Here is a 25901-nt window from a genome sequence, read left to right as displayed (position 1 = left end):
ATTGTCTCGACTTCTGAAGGTTACTCAGTCCTAGGATTGTAAAACTGCAAATGTAAAGGAAGGTTAACCGCTAGGCTCTTAACCGCTAGGCTCTTAACCGCTAGACTCTTAACCGCTAGACTCTTAACCGCTAGGCTCTTAACCGCTAGGCTCTTAACCGCTAGACTCTTAACCGCTAGACTCTTAACCGCTAGGCTCTTAACCGCTAGACTCTTAACCGCTAGACTCTTAACCGCTAGACTCTTAACCGCTAGACTCTTAACCGCTAGACTCTTAACCGCTAGGCTCTTAACCGCTAGACTCTTAACCGCTAGACTCTTAACCGCTAGGCTCTTAACCGCTAGACTCTTAACCGCTAGACTCTTAACCGCTAGGCTCTTAACCGCTAGGCTCTTAAACGCTAGACTCTTAAACGCTAGACTCTTAACCGCTAGACTCTTAACCGCTAGACTCTTAACCGCTCTTAAACGCTAGACTCTTAACCGCTAGACTCTTAACCGCTAGACTCTTAACCGCTAGACTCTTAACCGCTAGACTCTTAACCGCTAGGCTCTTAACCGCTAGACTCTTAACCGCTAGACTCTTAACCGCTAGACTCTTAACCGCTAGGCTCTTAACCGCTAGGCTCTTAACCGCTAGACTCTTAACCGCTAGGCTCTTAACCGCTAGACTCTTAACCGCTAGGCTCTTAACCGCTAGACTCTTAACCGCTAGGCTCTTAACCGCTAGGCTCCTAACATCAGGTTAATTTCCTTTAAAAATGTTATTGACGACACAATTTCAAAGCAAGTCCTTTGTCAAAGCAATGTTGCAACACATGTTTATTGAACCTTTTTAATCCAACCACTTCTACATGTGTTCTTTAAAGATGTTAACATCACGTTGGATACTGGGGCCCTGGTCCAGAATAGTGCAGTATTTAGGGAATAGGATGCATCTTGGTTGAGCGCCCTCTGTCATCCAGCATTAGAAATAACTAGACATGTTTCTGCTCTGCCATCTTGAGATCATGTAATGGGATCCTTTATTAGATAAGTCTTTGCATTGCTGCCATCTTGAGATCATGTCATGGGATCCTTTATTAGATACGTCTTTGCATTGCTGCCATCTTGAGGGAAACAACATGTTAACATGAATGTCTGAGGGGGAAATACTGAGCCATGCCTGAGGGAAGGATTACTGCGCATTTATGTGTAAACAGAACTGAACGTGTGTTCCTCACATTTCCTGAAAAGTTGTATTTTATTTGCTTTAAGACCATGCAATGTTTTCATTAATAGTGCTTTAATATAGAATACGGATTAATATGTAAGCTATGTTGCCTGGCAAATGTACTCACTTTTACTTGTGCGTCAGAGCGATAATGCAGCTAACTGTATATAAGACAGCTATAAAATATGAGATATTCTTGACAGGATCAATGCCATTGCTTAAAACATGAAGTGCTCCTAGACCTCTGTAGTGACATTCTTTTTTTTCAATTTTAAAGTTGAAAGTTTTCTTGTTTTTCAATCAACCAACAAAACACATTCCACATTCACAGATGTGACAGACTTTTTTTTATTTTTATGAAAAAAATAACTGACAATAATAATAATAATAATAAAAAATAAATAAATTAAACTGTAAAAATAAAATTATAATTTGAAATAAATAAAAACAACTTGCAGCAGCGCTATCAAGGTTCTTGTTAGCTATTTCCAACCTTAGCTGAGACGACGAGCAAATAATTCGTTTTTACAGCACCTTATTACACAACATGTATCTGCTCATCTCCCTCATCACCCCATTCACTCTGTCCAATTTGAAATATCGTTGAGTAGTGGAGACCAGAGTCTATCAAACTTGGTTCTGTCTCTTGCGGAGGTCATCAGTGAGCTTTTCAAGAGGGAGAAAGTCAACAATCTGGTCAATTCACATTTTAAATGTAGGAGAAGAATTAGTGTAGTGACATTCTAATGGTGTTGGTCATATTTAAAAGTAGAAACGTAGAAGATTCTGAAGCTCTTGTTTCAAATCACTTGCTTTTTTTCTTAAATGCTTTTGCATTTCTAAATGGTAATATTTTAATTGGGTGGATTGGTGTTGTGTTGGTGTTGGATTGGTGTTGGTGGTGGATTGGTGTTGGATTGGTGTTGGATTGGTGTTGGATTTGTGGTGGATTGGTGTTGGATTGGTATTGGTGGTTGATTGGTATTGGTGTTGGATTGGTGTTGGATTGGTGGTGGATTGGTGTTGGATTGGTGTTGGATTGGTGTTGGTGGTGGATTGGGATTGGTGGTGGATTGCTCATTTAACTGAAGGGATCTTTTTGTTGCTTCAGTCAATAACTGTAGAAATCCGTCACCCTAGATTAGGCAGATTACCTAATCATTTATTTACACGTGAGTCAAAATAATCACTGTTTCTCAAAATTGGCCATAAACTTGGTCAGAATTTTGAAGCATTCGCTTCCACACTGTGTACAGTATGTACACACTTTAGGAAAATGTTTTGGATACCTAATGATAAAATATATTCTGTGTCTATGTACTGTATGTATGCTGTGTAACACTTGCCTGTCCCTTTAAGTGAAAACTTTATATTGTCTTTATATTTATCATTTTGAATAAATATTTTAAAATTAATTATGTTGTGTGGGGATCTTGTTTGTTCATATAAACTAGATTTAAGTTTCAGAAAACAATAAAATAAATCTAGAACTACAGAAATATGTTTGTGGGGGTGCACTGAGATACCAAACGGGCTGGACGATTATTTTCTCATTACTCATCTTGAAAAAACATGGAAATCAATGACTCCGCCATCATTAACACAAAGGAAAAACATAATGATTTATTGAAATAGTATGGGCAACCGAGAAAAACGAATTGGTACAATTTAAGGCCATGTGGCAAACAATAATGTAGGTACTACAGTAGGGATGGAGGAGAGACCATGTAGGTACTAGGGATGGAGGAGAGACCATGTAGGTACTAGGGATGAAGGAGTGACCATGTAGGTACTAGGGATGGAGGAGAGACCATGTAGGTACTAGGGATGGAGGAGAGACCATGTAGGTACTAGGGATGGAGGAGTGACCATGTAGGTACTAGGGATGGAGGAGTGACCATGTAGGTACTAGGGATGGAGGAGTGACCATGTAGGTACTAGGGATGGAGGAGGGACCATGTAGGTACTAGGGATGGAGGAGTGACCATGCAGGTACTAGGGATGGAGGAGTGACCATGTAGGTACTAGGGATGGAGGAGTGACCATGTAGGTACTAGGGATGGAGGAGGGACCATGTAGGTACTAGGGATGGAGGAGAGACCATGCAGGTACTAGGGATGGAGGAGAGACCATGCAGGTACTAGGGATGGAGGAGAGACCATGTAGGTACTAGGGATGGAGGAGAGACCATGTAGGTACTAGGGATGGAGGAGTGACCATGTAGGTACTAGGGATGAAGGAGTGACCATGCAGGTACTAGGGATGGAGGAGTGACCATGTAGGTACTAGGGATGAAGGAGTGACCATGTAGGTACTAGGGATAGAGGAGTGACCATGCAGGTACTAGGGATGGAGGAGTGACCATGTAGGTACTAGGGATGGAGGAGTGACCATGTAGGTACTAGGGATGGAGGAGTGACCATGTAGGTACTAGGGATGGAGGAGTGACCATGCAGGTACTAGGGATGGAGGAGTGACCATGTAGGTACTAGGGATGGAGGAGTGACCATGTAGGTACTAGGGATGGAGGAGTGACCATGTAGGTACTGGGGATGGAGGAGTGACCATGTAGGTACTGGGGATGGAGGAGTGACCATGTAGGTACTAGGGATGGAGGAGTGACCATGTAGGTACTAGGGATGGAGGAGTGACCATGTAGGTACTAGGGATAGAGGAGTGACCATGTAGGTACTAGGGATGGAGGAGAGACCATGTAGGTACTACAGTAGGGATGGAGGAGTGACCATGCGGGTACTAGGGATGAAGGAGTGACCATGTAGGTACTAGGGATGGAGGAGTGACCATGTAGGTACTAGGGATAGAGGAGTGACCATGTAGGTACTAGGGATGGAGGAGTGACCATGTAGGTACTAGGGATGAAGGAGTGACCATGTAGGTACTAGGGATGGAGGAGTGACCATGCGGGTACTAGGGATGAAGGAGTGACCATGTAGGTACTAGGGATGGAGGAGTGACCATGTAGGTACTAGGGATAGAGGAGTGACCATGTAGGTACTAGGGATGGAGGAGTGACCATGTAGGTACTAGGGATGGAGGAGGGACCATGTAGGTACTAGGGATAGAGGAGTGACCATGTAGGTACTAGGGATGGAGGAGTGACCATGTAGGTACTAGGGATGGAGGAGAGACCATGTAGGTACTAGGGATGGAGGAGTGACCATGTAGGTACTAGGGATAGAGGAGTGACCATGTAGGTACTAGGGATGGAGGAGTGACCATGTAGGTACTGGGGATGAAGGAGTGACCATGCGGGTACTAGGGATGAAGGAGTGACCATGTAGGTACTGGGGATGAAGGAGTGACCATGCGGGTACTAGGGATGAAGGAGTGACCATGCGGGTACTAGGGATGAAGGAGTGACCATGCGGGTACTAGGGATGGAGGAGTGACCATGTAGGTACTAGGGATGGAGGAGTGACCATGTAGGTACTGGGGATGAAGGAGTGACCATGTAGGTACTAGGGATGGAGGAGTGACCATGTAGGTACTGGGGATGAAGGAGTGACCATGTAGGTACTAGGGATGGAGGAGTGACCATGTAGGTACTGGGGATGAAGGAGTGACCATGCGGGTACTAGGGATGAAGGAGTGACCATGCGGGTACTAGGGATGAAGGAGTGACCATGCGGGTACTAGGGATGGAGGAGTGACCATGCAGGTACTAGGGATGGAGGAGTGACCATGTAGGTACTAGGGATGGAGGAGTGACCATGTAGGTACTAGGGATGGAGGAGTGACCATGCAGGTACTAGGGATGGAGGAGTGACCATGTAGGTACTAGGGATGGAGGAGTGACCATGCAGGTACTAGGGATGGAGGAGAGACCATGTAGGTACTAGGGATGGAGGAGTGACCATGTAGGTACTAGGGATGGAGGAGTGACCATGTAGGTACTACAGTAGGGATGGAGGAGTGACCATGCAGGTACTACAGTAGGGATGGAGGAGTGACCATGTAGGTACTAGGGATGGAGGAGTGACCATGTAGGTACTACAGTAGGGATGGAGGAGTGACCATGCAGGTACTACAGTAGGGATGGAGGAGTGACCATGTAGGTACTAGGGATGGAGGAGTGACCATGTAGGTACTAGGGATAGAGGAGTGACCATGTAGGTACTAGGGATAGAGGAGTGACCATGTAGGTACTAGGGATAGAGGAGTGACCATGTAGGTACTAGGGATGGAGGAGTGACCATGCAGGTACTAGGGATGGAGGAGTGACCATGTAGGTACTAGGGATGGAGGAGTGACCATGCAGGTACTAGGGATGGAGGAGTGACCATGTAGGTACTAGGGATGGAGGAGTGACCATGCAGGTACTGGGGATGAAGGAGTGACCATGTAGGTACTAGGGATGGAGGAGTGACCATGTAGGTACTAGGGATGGAGGAGTGACCATGTAGGTACTAGGGATAGAGGAGTGACCATGTAGGTACTAGGGATAGAGGAGTGACCATGTAGGTACTAGGGATGGAGGAGTGACCATGCAGGTACTAGGGATGGAGGAGTGACCATGTAGGTACTAGGGATGGAGGAGTGACCATGCAGGTACTAGGGATGGAGGAGTGACCATGTAGGTACTAGGGATGGAGGAGTGACCATGCAGGTACTGGGGATGAAGGAGTGACCATGTAGGTACTAGGGATGGAGGAGTGACCATGTAGGTACTAGGGATGGAGGAGTGACCATGTAGGTACTAGGGATGGAGGAGTGACCATGTAGGTACTAGGGATGGAGGAGTGACCATGCAGGTACTAGGGATGGAGGAGTGACCATGTAGGTACTAGGGATGGAGGAGTGACCATGCAGGTACTGGGGATGAAGGAGTGACCATGCAGGTACTAGGGATGGAGGAGTGACCATGTAGGTACTAGGGATGGAGGAGTGACCATGTAGGTACTAGGGATGGAGGAGTGACCATGTAGGTACTAGGGATGGAGGAGTGACCATGTAGGTACTAGGGATGGAGGAGTGACCATGCAGGAACTAGGGATGGAGGAGTGACCATGTAGGTACTAGGGATGGAGGAGTGACCATGTAGGTACTAGGGATGGAGGAGTGACCATGTAGGTACTAGGGATGGAGGAGTGACCATGTAGGTACTAGGGATGGAGGAGTGACCATGTAGGTACTAGGGATGGAGGAGTGACCATGTAGGTACTAGGGATGGAGGAGTGACCATGTAGGTACTAGGGATGGAGGAGTGACCATGTAGGTACTAGGGATGGAGGAGTGACCATGTAGGTACTAGGGATGGAGGAGTGACCATGTAGGTACTAGGGATGGAGGAGTGACCATGTAGGTACTAGGGATGGAGGAGTGACCATGCGGGTACTAGGGATGGAGGAGTGACCATGTAGGTACTAGGGATGGAGGAGTGACCATGTAGGTACTAGGGATGGAGGAGTGACCATGTAGGTACTAGGGATGGAGGAGTGACCATGTAGGTACTAGGGATGGAGGAGTGACCATGTAGGTACTAGGGATGGAGGAGTGACCATGCGGGTACTAGGGATGGAGGAGTGACCATGCAGGTACTAGGGATGGAGGAGTGACCATGTAGGTACTACAGTAGGGATGGAGGAGTGACCATGTAGGTACTAGGGATGGAGGAGTGACCATGTAGGTACTAGGGATGGAGGAGTGACCATGCAGGTACTAGGGATAGAGGAGTGACCATGCAGGTACTAGGGATAGAGGAGTGACCATGTAGGTACTAGGGATGGAGGAGTGACCATGCGGGTACTAGGGATAGAGGAGTGACCATGCAGGTACTAGGGATGGAGGAGTGACCATGCAGGTACTAGGGATGGAGGAGTGACCATGCAGGTACTAGGGATGGAGGAGTGACCATGTAGGTACTAGGGATGGAGGAGTGACCATGCAGGTACTAGGGATGGAGGAGTGACCATGTAGGTACTAGGGATGGAGGAGTGACCATGCAGGTACTAGGGATAGAGGAGTGACCATGCAGGTACTAGGGATGGAGGAGTGACCATGCAGGAACTAGGGATGGAGGAGTGACCATGCAGGTACTAGGGATGGAAGAGTGACCATGCAGGTACTAGGGATGGAGGAGTGACCATGCGGGTACTAGGGATGGAGGAGTGACCATGTAGGTACTAGGGATGGAGGAGTGACCATGCAGGTACTAGGGATAGAGGAGTGACCATGCAGGTACTAGGGATGGAGGAGTGACCATGCAGGAACTAGGGATGGAGGAGTGACCATGCAGGTACTAGGGATGGAAGAGTGACCATGCAGGTACTAGGGATGGAAGAGTGACCCTGCAGGTACTAGGGATGGAGGAGTGACCATGCGGGTACTAGGGATGGAGGAGTGACCATGCAGGAACTAGGGATGGAGGAGTGACCATGCAGGTACTAGGGATGGAGGAGTGACCATGCAGGAACTAGGGATGGAGGAGTGACCATGCAGGAACTAGGGATAGAGGAGTGACCATGCAGGAACTAGGGATGGAGGAGTGACCATGCAGGTACTAGGGATGGAGGAGTGACCATGCAGGAACTAGGGATGGAGGAGTGACCATGCAGGTACTAGGGATGGAGGAGTGACCATGCAGGTACTAGGGATAGAGGAGTGACCATGCAGGTACTAGGGATAGAGGAGTGACCATGTAGGTACTAGGGATGGAGGAGTGACCATGCGGGTACTAGGGATGGAAGAGTGACCATGCAGGTACTAGGGATGGAAGAGTGACCATGCAGGTACTAGGGATGGAAGAGTGACCCTGCAGGTACTAGGGATGGAGGAGTGACCATGCGGGTACTAGGGATGGAGGAGTGACCATGCAGGAACTAGGGATGGCGGAGTGACCATGCAGGTACTAGGGATGGAGGAGTGACCATGCAGGAACTAGGGATGGAGGAGTGACCATGCAGGAACTAGGGATGGAGGAGTGACCATGCAGGAACTAGGGATGGAGGAGTGACCATGCAGGTACTAGGGATGGAGGAGTGACCATGCAGGAACTAGGGATGGAGGAGTGACCATGCAGGTACTAGGGATGGAGGAGTGACCATGCGGGTCTGGGCAGAGGCAATATAGTCGTTGTTTGTCTGCGTCTGTAATTTATTCGTATGTGTATGTTGGTATTTGGTGTGAAAGAAAAAGAAAAAATAAATGAGAAGAAAAAATATGATTTTGTGTGCTGCAATAAATGACCAATAAAGTAAATAAAATAAATGTTTGTGTCGATAGGTATAGTACTGTACGTCATTATTCAATCAAAGGCGTGTTGTCGACAAATGCATTGTACTTGACTTTTAAAGGTAATTTACACTATAGCCGTCATCCAGGCTATTTGTTATTGTCCTCCTCCTAAGTTAATGCTGGTTTCCGCACTGTCCCTGTGTACCTTTATGGAAAAACTACATGTGAAAATCGAATTAGCATTTTACATGTACAAAAATTTCACATGTGAAAACCTAACAAGTGGAATTGTATTTTCACATGTAAAAATCTAATTTGCCGTTTCACATGTGAAAATCATTTAAATGTTTCACGTCACGTTTCATGGAGAATCATGGAGAATTTTGCATCCTCATGTTGTTACATTTATTTAACATGTGCTCAAATGTTTTCACGTGTAGTCTTATCACATGTTGCTTTTACATGTTGTCACATTATCACATTAACTTCACAATAGGTCAAGTGATCACATGTGAAATTCATGTGTTTTTTCCATAAGGGTAACCTGACCAATGTCAATGATATTAACCCTTTAGATTGAACCCTATTGCTTGCTTAAACCTTAACATTAACACCCTATACTGTATTCATTTGACCTGCACCATCTTCCTTAGTCAAACCAACCTCAGTCAGTTTAGTAGTCAAACCAACCTCAGTCAGTTTAGTAGTCAAACCAACCTCAGTCAGTTTAGTAGTCAAACCAACCTCAGTCAGTTTAGTAGTCAAACCAACCTCAGTCAGTTTAGTAGTCAAACCAACCTCAGTCAGTTTAGTAGTCAAACCAACCTCAGTCAGTTTAGTAGTCAAACCAACCTCAGTCAGTTTAGTAGTCAAACCAACCTCAGTCAGTTTAGTAGTCAAACCAACCTCAGTCAGTTTAGTAGTCAAACCAACCTCAGTCAGTTCAGTAGTCAAACCAACCTCAGTCAGTTTAGTAGTCAAACCAACCTCAGTCAGTTTAGTAGTCAAACCAACCTCAGTCAGTTTAGTAGTCAAACCAACCCCAGTCAGTTCAGTAGTCAAACCAACCTCAGTCAGTTTAGTAGTCAAACCAACCTCAGTCAGTTCAGTAGTCAAACCAACCTCAGTCAGTTTAGTAGTCAAACCAACCTCAGTCAGTTTAGTAGTCAAACCAACCTCAGTCAGTTTAGTAGTCAAACCAACCCCAGTCAGTTTAGTAGTCAAACCAACCCCAGTCAGTTCAGTAGTCAAACCAACCCCAGTCAGTTTAGTAGTCAAACCAACCTCAGTCAGTTCAGTAGTCAAACCAACCTCAGTCAGTTCAGTAGTCAAACCAACCTCAGTCAGTTTAGTAGTCAAACCAACCCCAGTCAATATAGTAGTCAAACCAACCTCAGTCAGTTCAGTAGTCAAACCAACCTCAGTCAGTTTAGTAGTCAAACCAACCTCAGTCAGTTTAGTAGTCAAACCAACCTCAGTCAGTTTAGTAGTCAAACCAACCTGTCAGTTCAGTAGTCAAACCAACCTCAGTCAGTTTAGTAGTCAAACCAACCTCAGTCAGTTCAGTAGTCAAACCAACCCCAGTCAGTTTAGTAGTCAAACCAACCTCAGTCAGTTTAGTAGTCAAACCAACCTCAGTCAGTTTAGTAGTCAAACCAACCTGTCAGTTCAGTAGTCAAACCAACCTCAGTCAGTTCAGTAGTCAAACCAACCTGTCAGTTTAGTAGTCAAACCAACCTGTCAGTTTAGTAGTCAAACCAACCTCAGTCAGTTCAGTAGTCAAACCAACCTGTCAGTTTAGTAATCAAACCAACCTGTCAGTTCAGTAGTCAAACCAACCTCAGTCAGTTCAGTAGTCAAACCAACCTCAGTCAGTTCAGTAGTCAAACCAACCTCAGTCAGTTCAGTAGTCAAACCAACCTGTCAGTTTAGTAGTCAAACCAACCTGTCAGTTTAGTAGTCAAACCAACCTCAGTCAGTTCAGTAGTCAAACCAACCTCAGTCAGTTCAGTAGTCAAACCAACCTGTCAGTTTAGTAGTCAAACCAACCTCAGTCAGTTCAGTAGTCAAACCAACCTGTCAGTTCAGTAGTCAAACCAACCTGTCAGTTCAGTAGTCAAACCAACCTGTCAGTTCAGTAGTCAAACCAACCTCAGTCAGTTTAGTAGTCAAACCAACCTGTCAGTTCAGTAGTCAAACCAACCTGTCAGTTCAGTAGTCAAACCAACCTCAGTCAGTTCAGTAGTCAAACCAACCCGTCAGTTCAGTAGTCAAACCAACCCGTCAGTTTAGTAGTCAAACCAACCTGTCAGTTCAGTAGTCAAACCAACCCATCAGTTCAGTAGTCAAACCAACCCCAGTCAGTTTAGTAGTCAAACCAACCCCAGTCAGTTTAGTAGTCAAACCAACCCCAGTCAGTTTAGTAGTCAAACCAACCCCAGTCAGTTTAGTAGTCAAACCAACCCCAGTCAGTTTAGTAGTCAAACCAACCCCAGTCAGTTTAGTAGTCAAACCAACCACAGTCAGTTTAGTAGTCAAACCAACCCCAGTCAGTTTAGTAGTCAAACCAACCCCAGTCAGTTCAGTAGTCAAACCAACCCCAGTCAGTTTAGTAGTCAAACCAACCCCCGTCAGTTTAGTAGTCAAACCAACCTCAGTCAGTTCAGTAGTCAAACCAACCCCAGTCAGTTCAGTAGTCAAACCAACCCCAGTCAGTTCAGTAGTCAAACCAACCTCAGTCAGTTCAGTAGTCAAACCAACCCCAGTCAGTTTAGTAGTCAAACCAACCCCAGTCAGTTCAGTAGTCAAACCAACCTCAGTCAGTTCAGTAGTCAAACCAACCCCAGTCAGTTTAGTAGTCAAACCAACCCCAGTCAGTTTAGTAGTCAAACCAACCCCAGTCAGTTTAGTAGGCTCGGGATAAGCAAAATCCGGATTTCCTGCATATTCTCTCCCGATTCCGGGAATCTTCCAACTGGGATATCTGGAAAACCTAAACATTTTGGAAAAGTTACCGGAAATGTTAACTTAATAAAGTGAAAGACATAAAAGTATGGTGATACAAATCACAGAAATAGAATATCTTCAACTCCACAATAGATGTGAATTTATTGAAGACTATACAGGTTTGGATCACATTGGCATGTGAAAGACAGATATTTTAGGCCATTGTTGAATACAAAAGTACATTCAAGTCAATTTAAGAGTAGACTTTTTACCCCCTAATGTGACAGATAATGTCTATTTTATAAACAGTACCAGTCAAAAGTTTGGACACACCTACTCACTCAAGAGTTTTTCTTTATTTTTTACAATTTTCTACATTGTAGAATAATAGTGAAGACATCAAAACTATGAAATAACACATATGGAATCATGTAGTAACCAAAAGAATGTTAAACAAATCAAAATACATTTTATATTTGAGATTCTTCAAAGTAGCCACTCTTTGACTTGATGACAGCTTTGCACACTCTTGGCATTCTCTCAACCAGCTTCATGAGGTAGTCACCTGGATTGCATTTCAATTAACAGGTGTGCCTTGTTAAAAGTTAATTTCTAGAATTTCTTTCCTTCTTAATGCGTTTGAGCCAATCAGTTGTGTTGTGACAAGGTAGGGTTTGTATACAGAAGATGGCCCTATTTGGTAAAAGACCAAGTCCATATTATGGCAAGAACAGCTCAAATAAGCAAAGAGAAGCGACAGTCCATCATTACTTCAAAACGGAAAATTTCCAGAACTTCGAAAGTTTCTTCAAGTGCAGTTGGAAATACCATCAAGCGTTATGATGAAACCCTCCTCTCATGAGGACCGCCACAGGAAAGGAAGACCCAGAAATACATCTGCTGCAGAAGAAAAGTTAATTAGAGTTAACTGTATCTCAGACTGCAGCCCAAATAAATGCTTCACTGAGTTCAAGTGACAACATCAACTGTTCAGAGGAGTCTGCATGAATCAGGCCTTCATGGTTGAATTGCTGCATAAAAAACACTACTAAAGGACACCAATAAGATGAAGAGACTAGTTTGGGCCAAGAAACACAAGCAATGGACATTAGACCGGTAGAAATCTGTCCTTTGGTCAAATTTGAGATTTTTGGTTCAATCGCCGTGCCTTTGTGAGACGCAGAGTAGGTGAACGGCTGATCTCCGCATGTGTGGTTCCCACCGTGAAGCATGGAGGAGGAGGTGTTGTTCCCACCGTGAAGCATGGAGGAGGAGGTGTTGTTCCCACTGTGAAGCATGGAGGAGGAGGTGTTGTTCCCACCGTGAAGCATGGAGGAGGTGTTGTTCCCACCGTGAAGCATGGAGGAGGAGGTGTTGTTCCCACCGTGAAGCATGGAGGAGGAGGTGTGATGGTGTGGGGGTGCTTTGCTGGTGACACTATCTGTGATTTATTTAGAATTCAAGGCACACTTAACCAACATGGCTACCACAGCATTCTGCAGCGATACGCCATCCCATCTGGTTTGCACTTAGTGGGACAATCATTTGTTTTTCAACAGGACAATAACCCAACACATCCACAGGCTGTTTAAGGACTATTTGACCAAGAAGGAGAGTGATGGAGTGCTGCATCAGATGACCTTGCCTCCACAATCACCCAACCTCAACCCAATTGAGATGGTTTGGGATGAGTTGGTCCGCAGAGTGAAGGAAAAGCAGCCAAGATGTGGGAACTCCTTTAAAACTGTTGGAAAAGCATTCCAGGTGAAGCTGGTTGAGATCTAAATGCTAAAATATATTTTGATTTGTTTAACACTATTTTGGTTGCTACGTGATTCCATAAGTGTTATTTCATAGTTTTGATGTCTTCACTATTATTCTACAATGTAGAAAATAGTAAAAATAAATAAAAACCCTTGAATGAGTAGGTGTGTCCAAACTTTTGACTGGTACTGTATAAAAAATAGATATCAGAAAGGATAATCTAATGCAGTCACTCAGAGAAGATCTCATGTTGCCTATTCTCTCTGAGAGACATGGTTAAGATCTAAGTAGAACCCTATTCTCTCTGAGACATGGTTAAGATCTAAGTATAGAACCCTATTCTCTCTGAGAGACATGGTTAAGATCTAAGTATAGAACCCTATTCTCTCTGAGAGACATGGTTAAGATCTAAGTAGAACCCTATTCTCTCTGAGACATGGTTAAGATCTAAGTATAGAACCCTATTCTCCCTGAGAGACATGGTTAAGATCTAAGTATAGAACCCTATTCTCCCTGAGAGACATGGTTAAGATCTAAGTATAGAACCCTATTCTCCCTGAGAGACATGGTTAAGATCTAAGTATAGAACCCTATTCTCACTGAGAGACATGGTTAAGATCTAAGTATAGAACCCTATTCTCACTGAGAGACATGGTTAAGATCTAAGTATAGAACCCTATTCTCCCTGAGAGACATGGTTAAGATCTAAGTATAGAACCCTATTCTCCCTGAGAGACATGGTTAAGATCTAAGTATAGAATCCTGTTCTCTCTGGAAGACATGGTTAAGATCATGTCTACAATAGCAAAGAGGCCTTATTCACTACAAAGGTCGTAGTGCAAAGGCATGGTTATTGTATATTTGAATGAACCTGATGTGGCTCTGAAATAATTATTTTCAATGAGCAGAATACACTTCATGACATTCTGAAGACAAGGAAATATTTCAACGATATTACATGTATAGAAGCAACATTCGTGATTTCTTGTCAGATTAGTTATTTCTTTTTAAAACAGAGAAGAACAATGAAGCTAAAAAAAAAACACATATCCCAAAGATACAGCATATAAACTTGAAAAATATAAACATTTGATTACTTTACAGACAGGGCATTTTGATAAAACAATATACTCTTCCCTACAGTCATTGAAGAAAGGCATTTCAGTCTTCATAACGTGTAGCTGTACAGATGTGTTTCCGAAAAGCTTCACTTCACAGAAGACTGCTCCCTATTTTTACCTCTAGGTATCTTTGTACATTTCATTTTTTTTTTTTACGTTAAACCTAGAGCTAATAAAGCTTTGCTCCAATGTTTGTCTCTTGTGGATCTTGTGCTTTGCCCTTGTGGTTGTTTTTATCCTGGGAGGACCTCCTCTTCATCATCACCTCTTCAGAGTCACGACAGAGTCCTTCATCGCTGGGGGCTTGGAGGCTGTCGAAGGTCCCCTGTCTCTCCCCATTGGTCCTCAGGGTCTTCTCCTGCCTCCTCCTCCTCTTACACTGCTCCGTACAGCGGTCCAGGTAGCTGAACTTACATCTAGTGTCGGTGGTGCAGGCGTACATCCCCACGGGCACCGCCAGCACCATGGCACACATGATCACAACAATATGGATGAACTTCTCCCGTTGTTCCAGCTGGCCGATGTCACTTCCTGTTAAGAACACGATGCACTGACCGGCGCGAGGTGTCTGGTTCTTCAGCGTCACACACACCTCGTATTTACTAACCGGTAGGAGGTCGTTGACCTCATAGGTGTTGATGCCTGGCCCGATGTATGTCAACTCCTTTTTGTCAGAGTGGTATTTCCCCAAGTGGATGGTGAACCAGGTCTCTGCCGGGTTGTCCGTCGCAGCGTACCACTCCAGAGTGATGCCGTAGACCGTCTGCTTGGAGATGCGGATGTCGATGTAGACGTTCTCGTCGGTTGAGGACAGCGGGAACGGGAGACGAGACATGGCGGCACCGCCGGAGGAGGAGGCGTTGAAAGACTTGATGTTGATTAGGAAACTGACGGAGAAGTTGCCGATAAAGTTGTTGGCGAAGCAGGTGTAGACGCCTCGGTCTTCCAGGTGCAGGGATGGGATGACCAGCTGAGATCTGATGGTCTCATCGTCCATACGGGTCTCTGACACTGAAGAGGGAGAGAAAAGGAGAATTATCCCACTTTGCATACACTGGTTGAATCAACGTTGTATCCAAGTCATTTAAGTGAAATGACGTTGAACCAACGTGGAATAGACGTTGAATTGACATCTGTGCCCAATGGGATGTTACAACTTAATAAACAAGAAAGATCTGCATTCATTACTGTGGGAGTTGAGTTGTTGGTGTTTAAACATGTACATCTTGTATATTTACAGTATTTACAGTAATATGTTGCATTACGAAAAGGGAAAGAGGGGATACCTAGTCAGTTGTACAGCTGAATGCATTCAACTGAAATGTTTCTTCCACATTTAACCCAACCCCTCTGAACGAGAGAGGTACGGATGGGGCTGAAATAATCGACATCTACGTCTTCGGGCGCCTGGGGAAAAGTGGGTTAACTAGGCGGTATTGTTGAGTTTGCCTATGAGTTTGCCTACAAGAAAAGCTGTGACACACTGTTGCAATCAATCTATGGCGGCTTTTCTACTTGGAAACATAGAAACATCAACAGCCTACCAAAGTCATGAATGACATACACATGCATTAGCCTGCTTGTCCCCAAATCCTATCATCAAAGTGGTGTAGTTTACAATAAACTATGACTGGCATATGATATCATGGTAAATACCCCACTGCAGCAAAGTCACAGCGATCTAATGGACGGTAGCCTAGAATTTGCAATTAAATAAAACCTTACCAGTAAATCCCTTTATAATCTTCAGGTTGTATGACCAATGGATGGAGGGTTCAGGCCTGGCTTTGACTAAGCACTGGAGGGTTACCTTGTCCCCCAGTGACACTGTCATGTTGGTTTCTGAGGCTGACGCCTCGGGCTTCATACATGTTTTCAAACCGACTTCGTGGAAGAACTTCCCCGCCCTGGAACTCGGGCCTGTGCACGTCAGGTACGAGTTCATCAGAATCAGAGGTGGACTAATGGTTTTGATAAACTCAACGAAACCTTTGAGGCGGCAGTCACATAGCCAAGGGTTGTCGTGCAGCGCTAAAACGACGTTGGCCTCTCCACTGCTGGCCTCTTTACGTCCTTTTCTCTCCTGCCTGTTGATGAGAGGCCAGTTGAGGAAGACATCCCTGGATATGACAGTAAGCTGATTGAAGGATAGGTCTAAATAGGTCAAGCCTGGTAGTTGTCTCAGGGCGGATTCCGGGAGCACGTCTAGTCGATTGAGTTTCAGGTCCAAAATGTTCAGGTTCGGCGTGTCCTGGAATGCTGTCCATGGGACTGAACGCAGCTTGTTTCCCTGGAGCCGCAGTTCCGTTAAATTCGTCAGCCCTTCGAGACTCTTGATGTTCATTAGGGTGATGTCGTTGAAATTCAACCATAGAGACGCCAAGGCAGTAACTTTAGAGAAGGAGCCGCGGGGTAATTCGGTCAGGTGGGAATTCTCTATTCGAATTTTACTGAAATGATTTGGGACGTTGTCTGGGATTCGTCCCATGGCGGTTTCCATACAAAGTAAAGATCTAAAAATAAAACCAAAACATTCTGGGTTATGAAAGTACGGTTAGAGGAAGTTATCTATATTCCTCTCATAGACACATGTGGCAGGTAGCCTAGCGGTTAAGTGCCGACTTTGTGGAAAATCTGTGGATGTGCTCCTGTAAATCGCTCTGGATAAAAGCGTCTGCTAAATGACTAAAATGTAAATGTAAAATGTTATCTCTCCATATTGTCCATTGTTAATATCAGTCATGAAAAGCCACCATTGAGTTCAGTAATAGCCTACACTTGATCAGTCAATACTGCATAACGTACTGACACGGTAAGGAAACTCGGTACAAAATTAGCTAGGTCGCCTACAAAATAACTGACAACAAACAACTTACCTTCCCAAGTTATCATTTGTACAAGAGCAGCCGTGTAAACAAGAAGTCGAGACAGGAGTTACTTCATAGAATACCCAAGCTATAGCTAATACTGTATACAAGGTGGCCATAATTCCTTAGACAGAAACCCATGTGAAGCATTAGAGCAGAGCATCTCCACAGGGAGGGACGGACGGTAGAGGTAAACCTATTACCTTAATCTTCCTTGATGCAATCCCTTTAAGACACCAAGTGATATGTTAAAACACGCTGAAAGTTTGTCTTCTTTTTTTTTTTAGCTATAATCCTCATTGTGGGGTGGCAGGTAGCATAGTGGTTAGAGGGGCAAGCGGAGAGTTGCCCGTTTGAAAACCGGGTCCTACTGGAAAAACCGGAGGGTTGCTGGTATCAAATCCTAGATGCCATTATCTGCCGTTATGCCCTTAACCCCCCACCCCACAACAACAGTTTACCGGGCGCCCAGTGTGGTAGCCCCCTGCACTTCTCCAAAAAACCTACATGTACGGTATGGTGTGTATGTCTTTCGGAGGGGTTGGGTTAGCAACCCAAAATTTCTGTTGAACCTTGTGTGCAATTGACCAATAAAGCGATCTCTTGAGAGACTGTCTGTGTCACTACATGTATGTTCCCTAATCCCTAATAAATGAACGGGACATTTCAGAAAATAATATGATTTTTCAGAAAAAAATATTACTTGATATTAAATATGCACTGACAGTGATTTAGAGCATCGGGAAGTCCAATATGCAATCTATAGATCAGCGCTACTGCAGACCATTGAGAAAATGGCACTATATACCCAACGTCTATTATTTGTAGACTGCATGAAACAAAAGGATCCATGGCTATTAAATTGAGGAACGAATGGAAGAGGTCTTCAGATACATATGTACGTAGTCTGCAAACGATACTGTACAAAGTAAACGACCACAGTGGCCAAGACGAACGATCAAGTTGTGATCAGCACCGTGGACAGCGGCAATACGATACGCTAAACAAAACAGCTAGCCATCTTGCTGGTCACAACTTGTTTCCTTGTAATTTCTTCGTCAGCCCTTCAAATGTATATTATATCATAGTGTATGTACTAAGACTTAGCTTATGCTATTGCCGAGCATACTGGTGCTATGCCATGCTGTGGCTTGGCACCGTAATGTTTACATCTGCCTGTTTTCACCTCTTGATAATTGACAATTGACACCAGATGGATATCACCCCATTAGGATGAACCACAGAACCTATCCTCGGATTTGCTTGTAAAAAATGGTTGTAAAAGTGTTCTGGGGAGGAATATGCTGTTATAGAGCAGGTAAGGATTTAAGAGGACACAAACATTTATAAAAATGATTTATTTATACACATACAGTACCAGTCAAAAGTTTGGACACACCTACTCAAGAGTTTTTTTTTATTTTTTTTTTTACAATTTTCTACATTATAGAATAATAGTGAAGACATCACAACTATGAAATAACACATATGGAATCATGTAGTAACCAAAAGTGTTAAACAAATCAAAAATATATTTTAGATTTTTCAAATTAGCCACCCTTTGCCTTGATGACAGCTTTGCACACTCTTGGCATTCTCTCAACCAGCTTCAAGAGGTAGTCACCTGGAATGCATTTCAATTAACAGGTGTGCCTTGTTAAAATGAATTCCTGCATTTGAGCCAATCAGTTGTGTTGTGACAAGGTAGGGTTGGTATACAGAAGATAGCCCTCTTTGGTAAAAGACCAAGTCCATATTATGGCAAGAACAGCTCAAGTAAGCAAAGAGAAACGACAGTCCATCATTACTTTAAGACATGAAGGTCAGTCAATCCGTAACATTTCAAGAACTTTGAATGTTTCTTCAAGTGCAGTTGCAAAATCTATCAAGCACCATGATGAAACTGGCACTCATGAGGACCGCCACAGGAAAGGAAGACCCAGAGTTGCCTCTGCTGCAGAGGATACGTTCATTAGAGTTAACTGCACCTCAGATTGCAGCCCAAAGAAATGCTTCACTGAGTTCAAGTGACAGACACATCTCAACATCAACTGTTCAGAGGAGTCTGCGTGAATCAGGCTTTCATGGTCGAATTGCTGCATAGAAAACACTACTAAAGGGCACCAATAAGAAGAAGAGACTTGCTTGGGCCAAGAAACACGAGCAATGAACATTAGACCGTTGTCTTTGTGAGACGCAGAGTAGGTGAACGGATGATCTTCTCATGTGTGGTTCCCACCGGGAAGCATGGAGGTGGTAGTGTGATGTGTGGGGGTGCTTTGCTGGTGACACTGTCAGTGATTTATTCAGATTTCAAGGCACACTTTACCAGCATGGCTACCACAGCATTTAACAGCGATACGCCATCCCATCTGGTTTGTGCTTAGTGGGACAAGCATTTGTTTTTCAACAGGACAATGACTCAACACACCTCCAGGCTGTGTAAGGGCTATTTGACCAAGAAGGAGAGTGATGGAGTGCTGCATCAGATGACCTGGCCTCCACAACCACCTGACCTCAAACCAATTGAGATGTTTTGGGCTGAGTTGGACCACAGAGTGAAGAAAAAGCAGCTAACAAGTGCTCAGCATATGTGGAAACTCCTTCAAGACTGTTGGAAAAGCATTCCAGGTGAAGCTGGTTGAGAGAATACCAAGAGTGTGCAAAGCTGTCATCAAGGCAAAGGGTGGCTACTTTGAAGAATCCTATTTTGATTTGTTTAACACTTTTTTGTTACTACATGATTCCATATGTGTTATTTCATAGTTTTGATGTCTTTACCATTATTCTACAATGTAAAAACGTTTTAAAATAAAGAAAAACCCTTCAATGAGTAGGTGTGTTCAAACTTTTGACTGGTACTGTATATCAGATCAGATCATAGATACATATTACAAAATATATAGTATGTTAGGTTTGATTAGACAGTAAACCTGGCACATTAACTTTTATGGTAAATACACAGAGGTACAAAATATCACTACAGATATGAGTTGCTTCACCAATACTCTACATGTACATTATTTTGTCAAATAAAAACTACCAGAATTCTGAGGTCAGATTCATTTCAGAATAACTGTCATTACTCTTCCTCCTTACAAATCTACGTTAAAAAGATGGGTTTCATGTATTCTGGTAGAACGTGCCATTTTGGGTTCCTTATTCCACCAAGAATATCTGGAAAACCTGGGAATTTTGCAAAAGTTAGCATAACTGTGTAACCCTAGTGCCATTTCAAAGAAAGCCAACTGCTTACACTATGTACCTCCTTAAAAGTGCATGACAAATATAAAATGCTTTATTCCCACATTTTAAATTAAAAATTAGTTTCTGTTTTTTTACAGTTCACCAGGTCAAGGTTGGCCTGTATTTCTTGCAAGGCTGTATAATCACAGTTATGTCAGCATTTATTTATCCTATTTATCTAGACTCACATATCTACCACACTTGTCCATGCAACTGTCCGTTGATTTCTGCCCAGTCTCTGAGCAGTTTCACTCATCTACAGTACATCAGTTGCCAGAAGAGACCAACCAACCAACTTAAGTTCTGCTTGGAAAGGACAGACTTCTCTGCCCTGTAAAAGTTGAGGCCTTCATTTGGTATCAACAAAAGTACTCATTAGGGGGTCCCTCATTCCTACAAGTAGCCTCAGAGTCCACACTGGACCTAGCAGAGAGCAGTCTGTTGGACTCGCCTGGCTGTTGCCTGGCAAGGTACTCCCCCTCCATCCCCTTAGGCTTCTGTCCCGGGGAGAGGGTCTCGAATGTTACGTATGAGTCTTGAATATCTTTGGATTTCCTCCCCAGTAGCTTTTTACAGCGCTTCTTGAGTGCCCCGCAGCAGACGATCAGTGTCAGGGGGACAGCGATCACGCAGGCCACGGTGATCACCACCACGTTAATGAGTTTCTGGGTGCCGCTTGCGCTGGCCGCCTCGTCCGTTGAAAAGATTACACACTGCTCTTTCTTAGGGATCAGGCCTTTGACGCAGACGCAGGCGATGTACTTTGTCCTTGGCACAAGGCCGTCGATGGTGATACGGTTCTTTCCCACGTCTACGTTGATCCTCCGCATGTCCCTCTCGCCGAACACGGCGTACAGGACGCTGAACTCGGTGGTGTTCTTGGCCGTCGGGGACCGCCAGTTCAGGGATACGGTGTGATCGGTGTCCCCGATGACCTTCACCGATCGTACCACCCGTTTCTCCGGCGGCGCCGGTGCCTGCAAAGAAGAGGCGTTGGCTGCCAGGTTGCTAAGAACCTCCTTCTCCACTTCCTTAATCGCCGGCTCCATGGCAGGAGGACCGGGTGTCTGTCCATCGGCCACACTGTCCGAAATACTGTAGCTCTCGATATCATACTTCCCTGTGAAACCACTCGGACCTAGTGGCTCGATGATGGGCGTGGCTGCCGTGGTGGTTAGTGGAGGTACGTATCTGGCAACAAGTTTCTCCTGGTAGGCAGCTTTCCCAAACCCACCGGTTTTCCGTCCTCTTTGGTTTCTAGTCTTGGAGCTGCCACCTTGTTCCTCATTTTTAAAGGAGTCTGTAATAACCAGGGAGATGATGGCATCTGCAGTCCCCACGAAGTTGGTGGCTTTGCACATGTATTTTCCAGAGTCCCGGTAAGAGACGGCAGGCACACTCAGGATGGACCAAATGATTCCCTCCTTTGAAACTTCTTCCTGAACTGTAAAATATATACAAACAAAAAAGTAGTTAGAAGGATTAGTGAAAAGAAAACCGTCCATCCATCTGTAATCTAGGCTATTTCAGCTTCTGACTTTACAACACCAAAAATAGATGTCCTAAGTACTGGCTACTTATTCAGGCAACAGGCATATGCCTAGCCTTCAGTCATGGCAGGTCTTAGCCTGATCCCAGATCTGTTTGTGCTGTCCTGCCAACTATGCCAAACAGTTTCCAAGACAGCACAAACAGATCTGGGATCAGGCTAAGACCTGCCATGACTGGAGCAGGTTTAGAAACACTAAACCTGGAGCACAACTTTTGTTGTTGTTATCCTTCATCCCTTTTTAACGTATGTAGCCACTGCTTGTTCTTGGCTGTATATCTATGTGTTACACATTAAATAAATTCAATCAATCAATAAATAAATCAATGAATCTCACCAGTGCCGTTCATCTGTTTGCCGTCTGCCCGAGTCCAGGACAGCTCTGGTACTGGGACTCCGATGGTCCCACAGCGTAGCAGGACGTTGTTCCCCAGGGAGCTCCTGACCCGGGCCACAGCCGTGTGGACACGGGGCCCCTGGCACCTCTGGAGCTCCGTCTCGCTGAACTGCACCCCCGACAGGCTCTCCGGATCAGCACAGCGCAGCTTGGTGTCGATCAGAACCACAGAGGACGACGGAGACTTCTGGAACTGGACCAGGTCATAGAGCCGGCAGTCACATAGCCATGGGTTGTCATGGAGACCTATAGTGATGAAGAAAATAAATAATTTCACCAGAATATAAACATTTTAGTCATTTAGCAGATGCTCTTATCCAGAGTGACTTAAAGTCAGTACATTCAGCTAAGGTAGGTAAAGAAACTACAATGGTAGCTAAAAGAAAATAAATAATCAACACCACTTTTATCAATAGATACCATTACTTTTAGCATGGCAATATATAACATTACTTTTAGCATGGCAATAGATACCATTACTTTTAGCATTGCAATATATAACATTACTTTTAGCATGGCAATAGATAACATTACTTTTAGCATTGCAATATATAACATTACTTTTAGCATGGCAATAGATAACATTACTTTTAGCATGGCAATAGATAACATTACTTTTAGCATGGCAATAGATAACATTACTTTTAGCATGGCAATAGATACCATTACTTTTAGCATGGCAATAGATAACATTACTTTTAGCATTGCAATAGATACCATTACTTTTAGCATGGCAATAGATACCATTACTTTTAGCATGGCAATAGATAACATTACTTTTAGCATGGCAATAGATAACACCAGTTCTACCTTGGTAGTAGATAATACCAGTTCTACCTTGGTAGTAGATAACACCAGTTCTACCTTGGTAGTAGATAACACCAGTTCTACCTTGGTAGTAGATAACACCAGTTCTACCTTGGTAGTAGATAATACCAGTTCTACCTTGGTAGTAGATAACACCAGTTCTACCTTGGTAGTAGATAACACCAGTTCTACCTTGGTAGTAGATAACACCAGTTCTACCTTGGTAGTAGATAATACCAGTTCTACCTTGGTAGTAGATAACACCAGTTCTACCTTGGTAGTAGATAACACCAGTTCTACCTTGGTAGTAGATAACACCAGTTCTACCTTGGTAGTAGATAACACCAGTTCTACCTTGGTAGTAGATAATACCAGTTCTACCTTGGTAGTAGATAACACATTTTAGACAACTGTTCTTGCAACGTCTGAACTATAACCTTGTGTTATGTGTGTATAAAGTCATTTTAGCGAGACGTAATAGTAAGTAGAAGTAATCATACTAGTTTGAAGTGAGACTAGTGAATGTATTCTCATTAACGCTACAGTATGGCTACCTTTCCTACAATTAGAGTAATCATTTTTACTACTCTCAAATGTCCGATGCATGTCTCCTCCAACGTTTCATTTAACGCTACGTAACACACCACAGGTACTCATGCAATGCATTTTGGGATAAAACCACCCTGGTTTGTAATGTTGTGGATGGCATCGTTTCTTTCTCACGTTTCCTGTGTATCAATTGCATGTAATTTAAGGCTTCTATTTCATCCTGGCTTGCAAACCAAATGGGATTCCCTAAAAGGTCAATACAGATTGTTTTTAATTGCCGAGCAGATCCTTACCTAGAATGTATTTGGAACTGTCCCCATCTTCTTGAGACGGTTTCACAGATAACCACATAGAGAGAACCTCAGGAGGAACCGTGGCTAGGCTGTTGCTAGATAAGTCCAGGTAGGTCAGGTTCTTGATATAAATGGTCGCCTCGGCCGGGATCGACGATATCTTATTATTATGCAGGTCCAGTAGCCTCAGGTCGGGCATATCAGTCAGAGATTCCCAGGGGAACGAGGTGAGAGCGTTCCCTTCCAGTCTCAGCTCATCCAGACTTCTCAGGCCACGGAAGCTGTCTACATTCAAAGAGTTCAGAGAATTGAAAGACACTCGGAGAAATTCCAAACTGTTGAGGTAGTGAAAGGTTTCGCCGGAGATCTTTGTGATGGCAGTCTTCTCGATCCGCAGTTTCGAGGTGTCTGCAGGGAAGTTGGGTGGGACCAGGGTAATCTGTGGGTCATTGCAAAGTACGCTCCTAGATAGATGGAGAGAAAGGTAAACATTTTTATTGAAAGTCACTGTATAACCGATTGTAACATGTTAATTTAGATAACTCAACTTTTTTACAAGTTTAACTGAATTTAACCATGGCCTTGTATGGGTTCATGACAGAGGGTAGACGTACAATTACTGCATAAATAAATCAGCCTACATATTGTTTTATTTGATCTGTTAAATCTTTAGTTTTTTCCCTTCTTTCTTGTTTTTTCCCTCGGTCTAAACGTTAGTAAAACATGGTTTAGGGCTATTCATTAGAACCAAAGAAAGAGGCTTAGAGCACTACAAATTAATCCTTGGGTCTATATATATATTTTTTTTTAAAGAGAGTAGAAGAGAAACTGACCTCATACTACCTGCATACTACGCACCACCACACAACAAAAATAATGTAGACTAGAAGTTGTTCACGTTCACAATTTAAATTGTTGTAATAATTTATTTGGTTTTTACCTTGCTTTGGATCCATCTGATAATTTGTGAAAGAAGCAGTTACATTGAGACGGACACGCGCTGCAAACAAACGGTCCGAAGCAAAATAATGCCAAACAGAAACCCAGACTAAAACCTCGAAACATTTTCTCTCCCAAACTATAATATACCAAAATATAGGCCTACTATCAACCTAAACTACAAGATCTTTTGAAAAAAAATAAATATATATGTTTATTTCGTTCTTCCAAGCCAGCGATGCATCGTGTTGCTATCTCAGTGCCTCATACAGGTCTGAACGTCGTTCTGAAACCTGAGAGATTAAAAGGATAGACATGGATTAGTGGAAAGGATTTATTTTCTTTGACACGATTATTGCCCCCATGGCAAATGACAGGCAGGCTGTGTCGTTTCGCTTTGTTTATATACAGAGTAAAACCCTTCCGTATAGTTTATTGGAGGGTTTATTATGGAGATTGGAGTGGACGGTTCGTTTTGGCAGTTCATTGACTGTTATAGTCGCGCTGTATGCTATGGATTCTATTGAATGTTAAGTTAAGTGCAATGCAAAAGGAAACTGTTGCCCATTGATAATTGTTACCCAAAAAATATAACCATGTAATAAATAGTATACATATGTTTAATTTACGGGATTTGCTTCAATACATTTATGAAATATTTTGAGAACCTCATTATTAGCACAAATTTACTCCCAAACCCCTCATTTTTATTTTTCACATCAAACTCAGTCAGGTCAAAAAGAAAATAGCCATCAGGGATTCTAAGGGATCAGAAAACATTTAGTTTTTATTTTTAAATCGAGAATTATTGTATTATTATATAGAGTATACGGTTGCATACCATGGATTTGACAGATAACCCATTATTATTTTTCTCTCCCAAATGTACGAAAATGGGTGCCATATTTTCAGGCTACATAAGTTATCTATGAAGAAGAAAACTTTACTGTGACAAAGTCGCGCTGGTAAAACATATCCACCAGTATTATCAAAACACACACCTACTATCCCACAATG

The 25901-nt window shown here is 43.6% G+C and overlaps 2 protein-coding genes across 2 annotated transcripts; both read right to left on the bottom strand.

Annotated features, from left to right (window-relative positions):
• Positions 1 to 14406: 14406 nt before the first annotated feature.
• Positions 14407 to 17148, bottom strand: LOC120029342 (leucine-rich repeat, immunoglobulin-like domain and transmembrane domain-containing protein 2). Its single transcript, XM_038974576.1, has 3 exons — positions 17114 to 17148; positions 15963 to 16750; positions 14407 to 15248 (listed from the first exon to the last, which is right to left on the bottom strand). The coding sequence occupies exons 2-3, from the start codon at positions 16735 to 16737 to the stop codon at positions 14407 to 14409; spliced, it is 1617 nt and encodes a 538-aa protein (XP_038830504.1). The 5' UTR covers positions 16738 to 16750; positions 17114 to 17148.
• Positions 17149 to 20709: 3561 nt separating this feature from the next.
• On the bottom strand, positions 20710 to 25010 carry LOC120029474 (leucine-rich repeat, immunoglobulin-like domain and transmembrane domain-containing protein 1). Its single transcript, XM_038974706.1, has 4 exons — positions 24886 to 25010; positions 23946 to 24409; positions 22237 to 22542; positions 20710 to 21794 (listed from the first exon to the last, which is right to left on the bottom strand). Exons 1-4 carry the CDS (start codon positions 25008 to 25010, stop codon positions 20710 to 20712), a joined length of 1980 nt encoding a protein of 659 aa, XP_038830634.1.
• Between the last annotated feature and the right edge of the window lie 891 nt (positions 25011 to 25901).

The sequence above is a fragment of the Salvelinus namaycush genome, chromosome 35 (genome assembly GCF_016432855.1).
Source record: "Salvelinus namaycush isolate Seneca chromosome 35, SaNama_1.0, whole genome shotgun sequence".
Taxonomy (NCBI): domain Eukaryota; kingdom Metazoa; phylum Chordata; class Actinopteri; order Salmoniformes; family Salmonidae; genus Salvelinus; species Salvelinus namaycush.
This window is presented reverse-complemented; position numbering and strand designations above follow the sequence as displayed.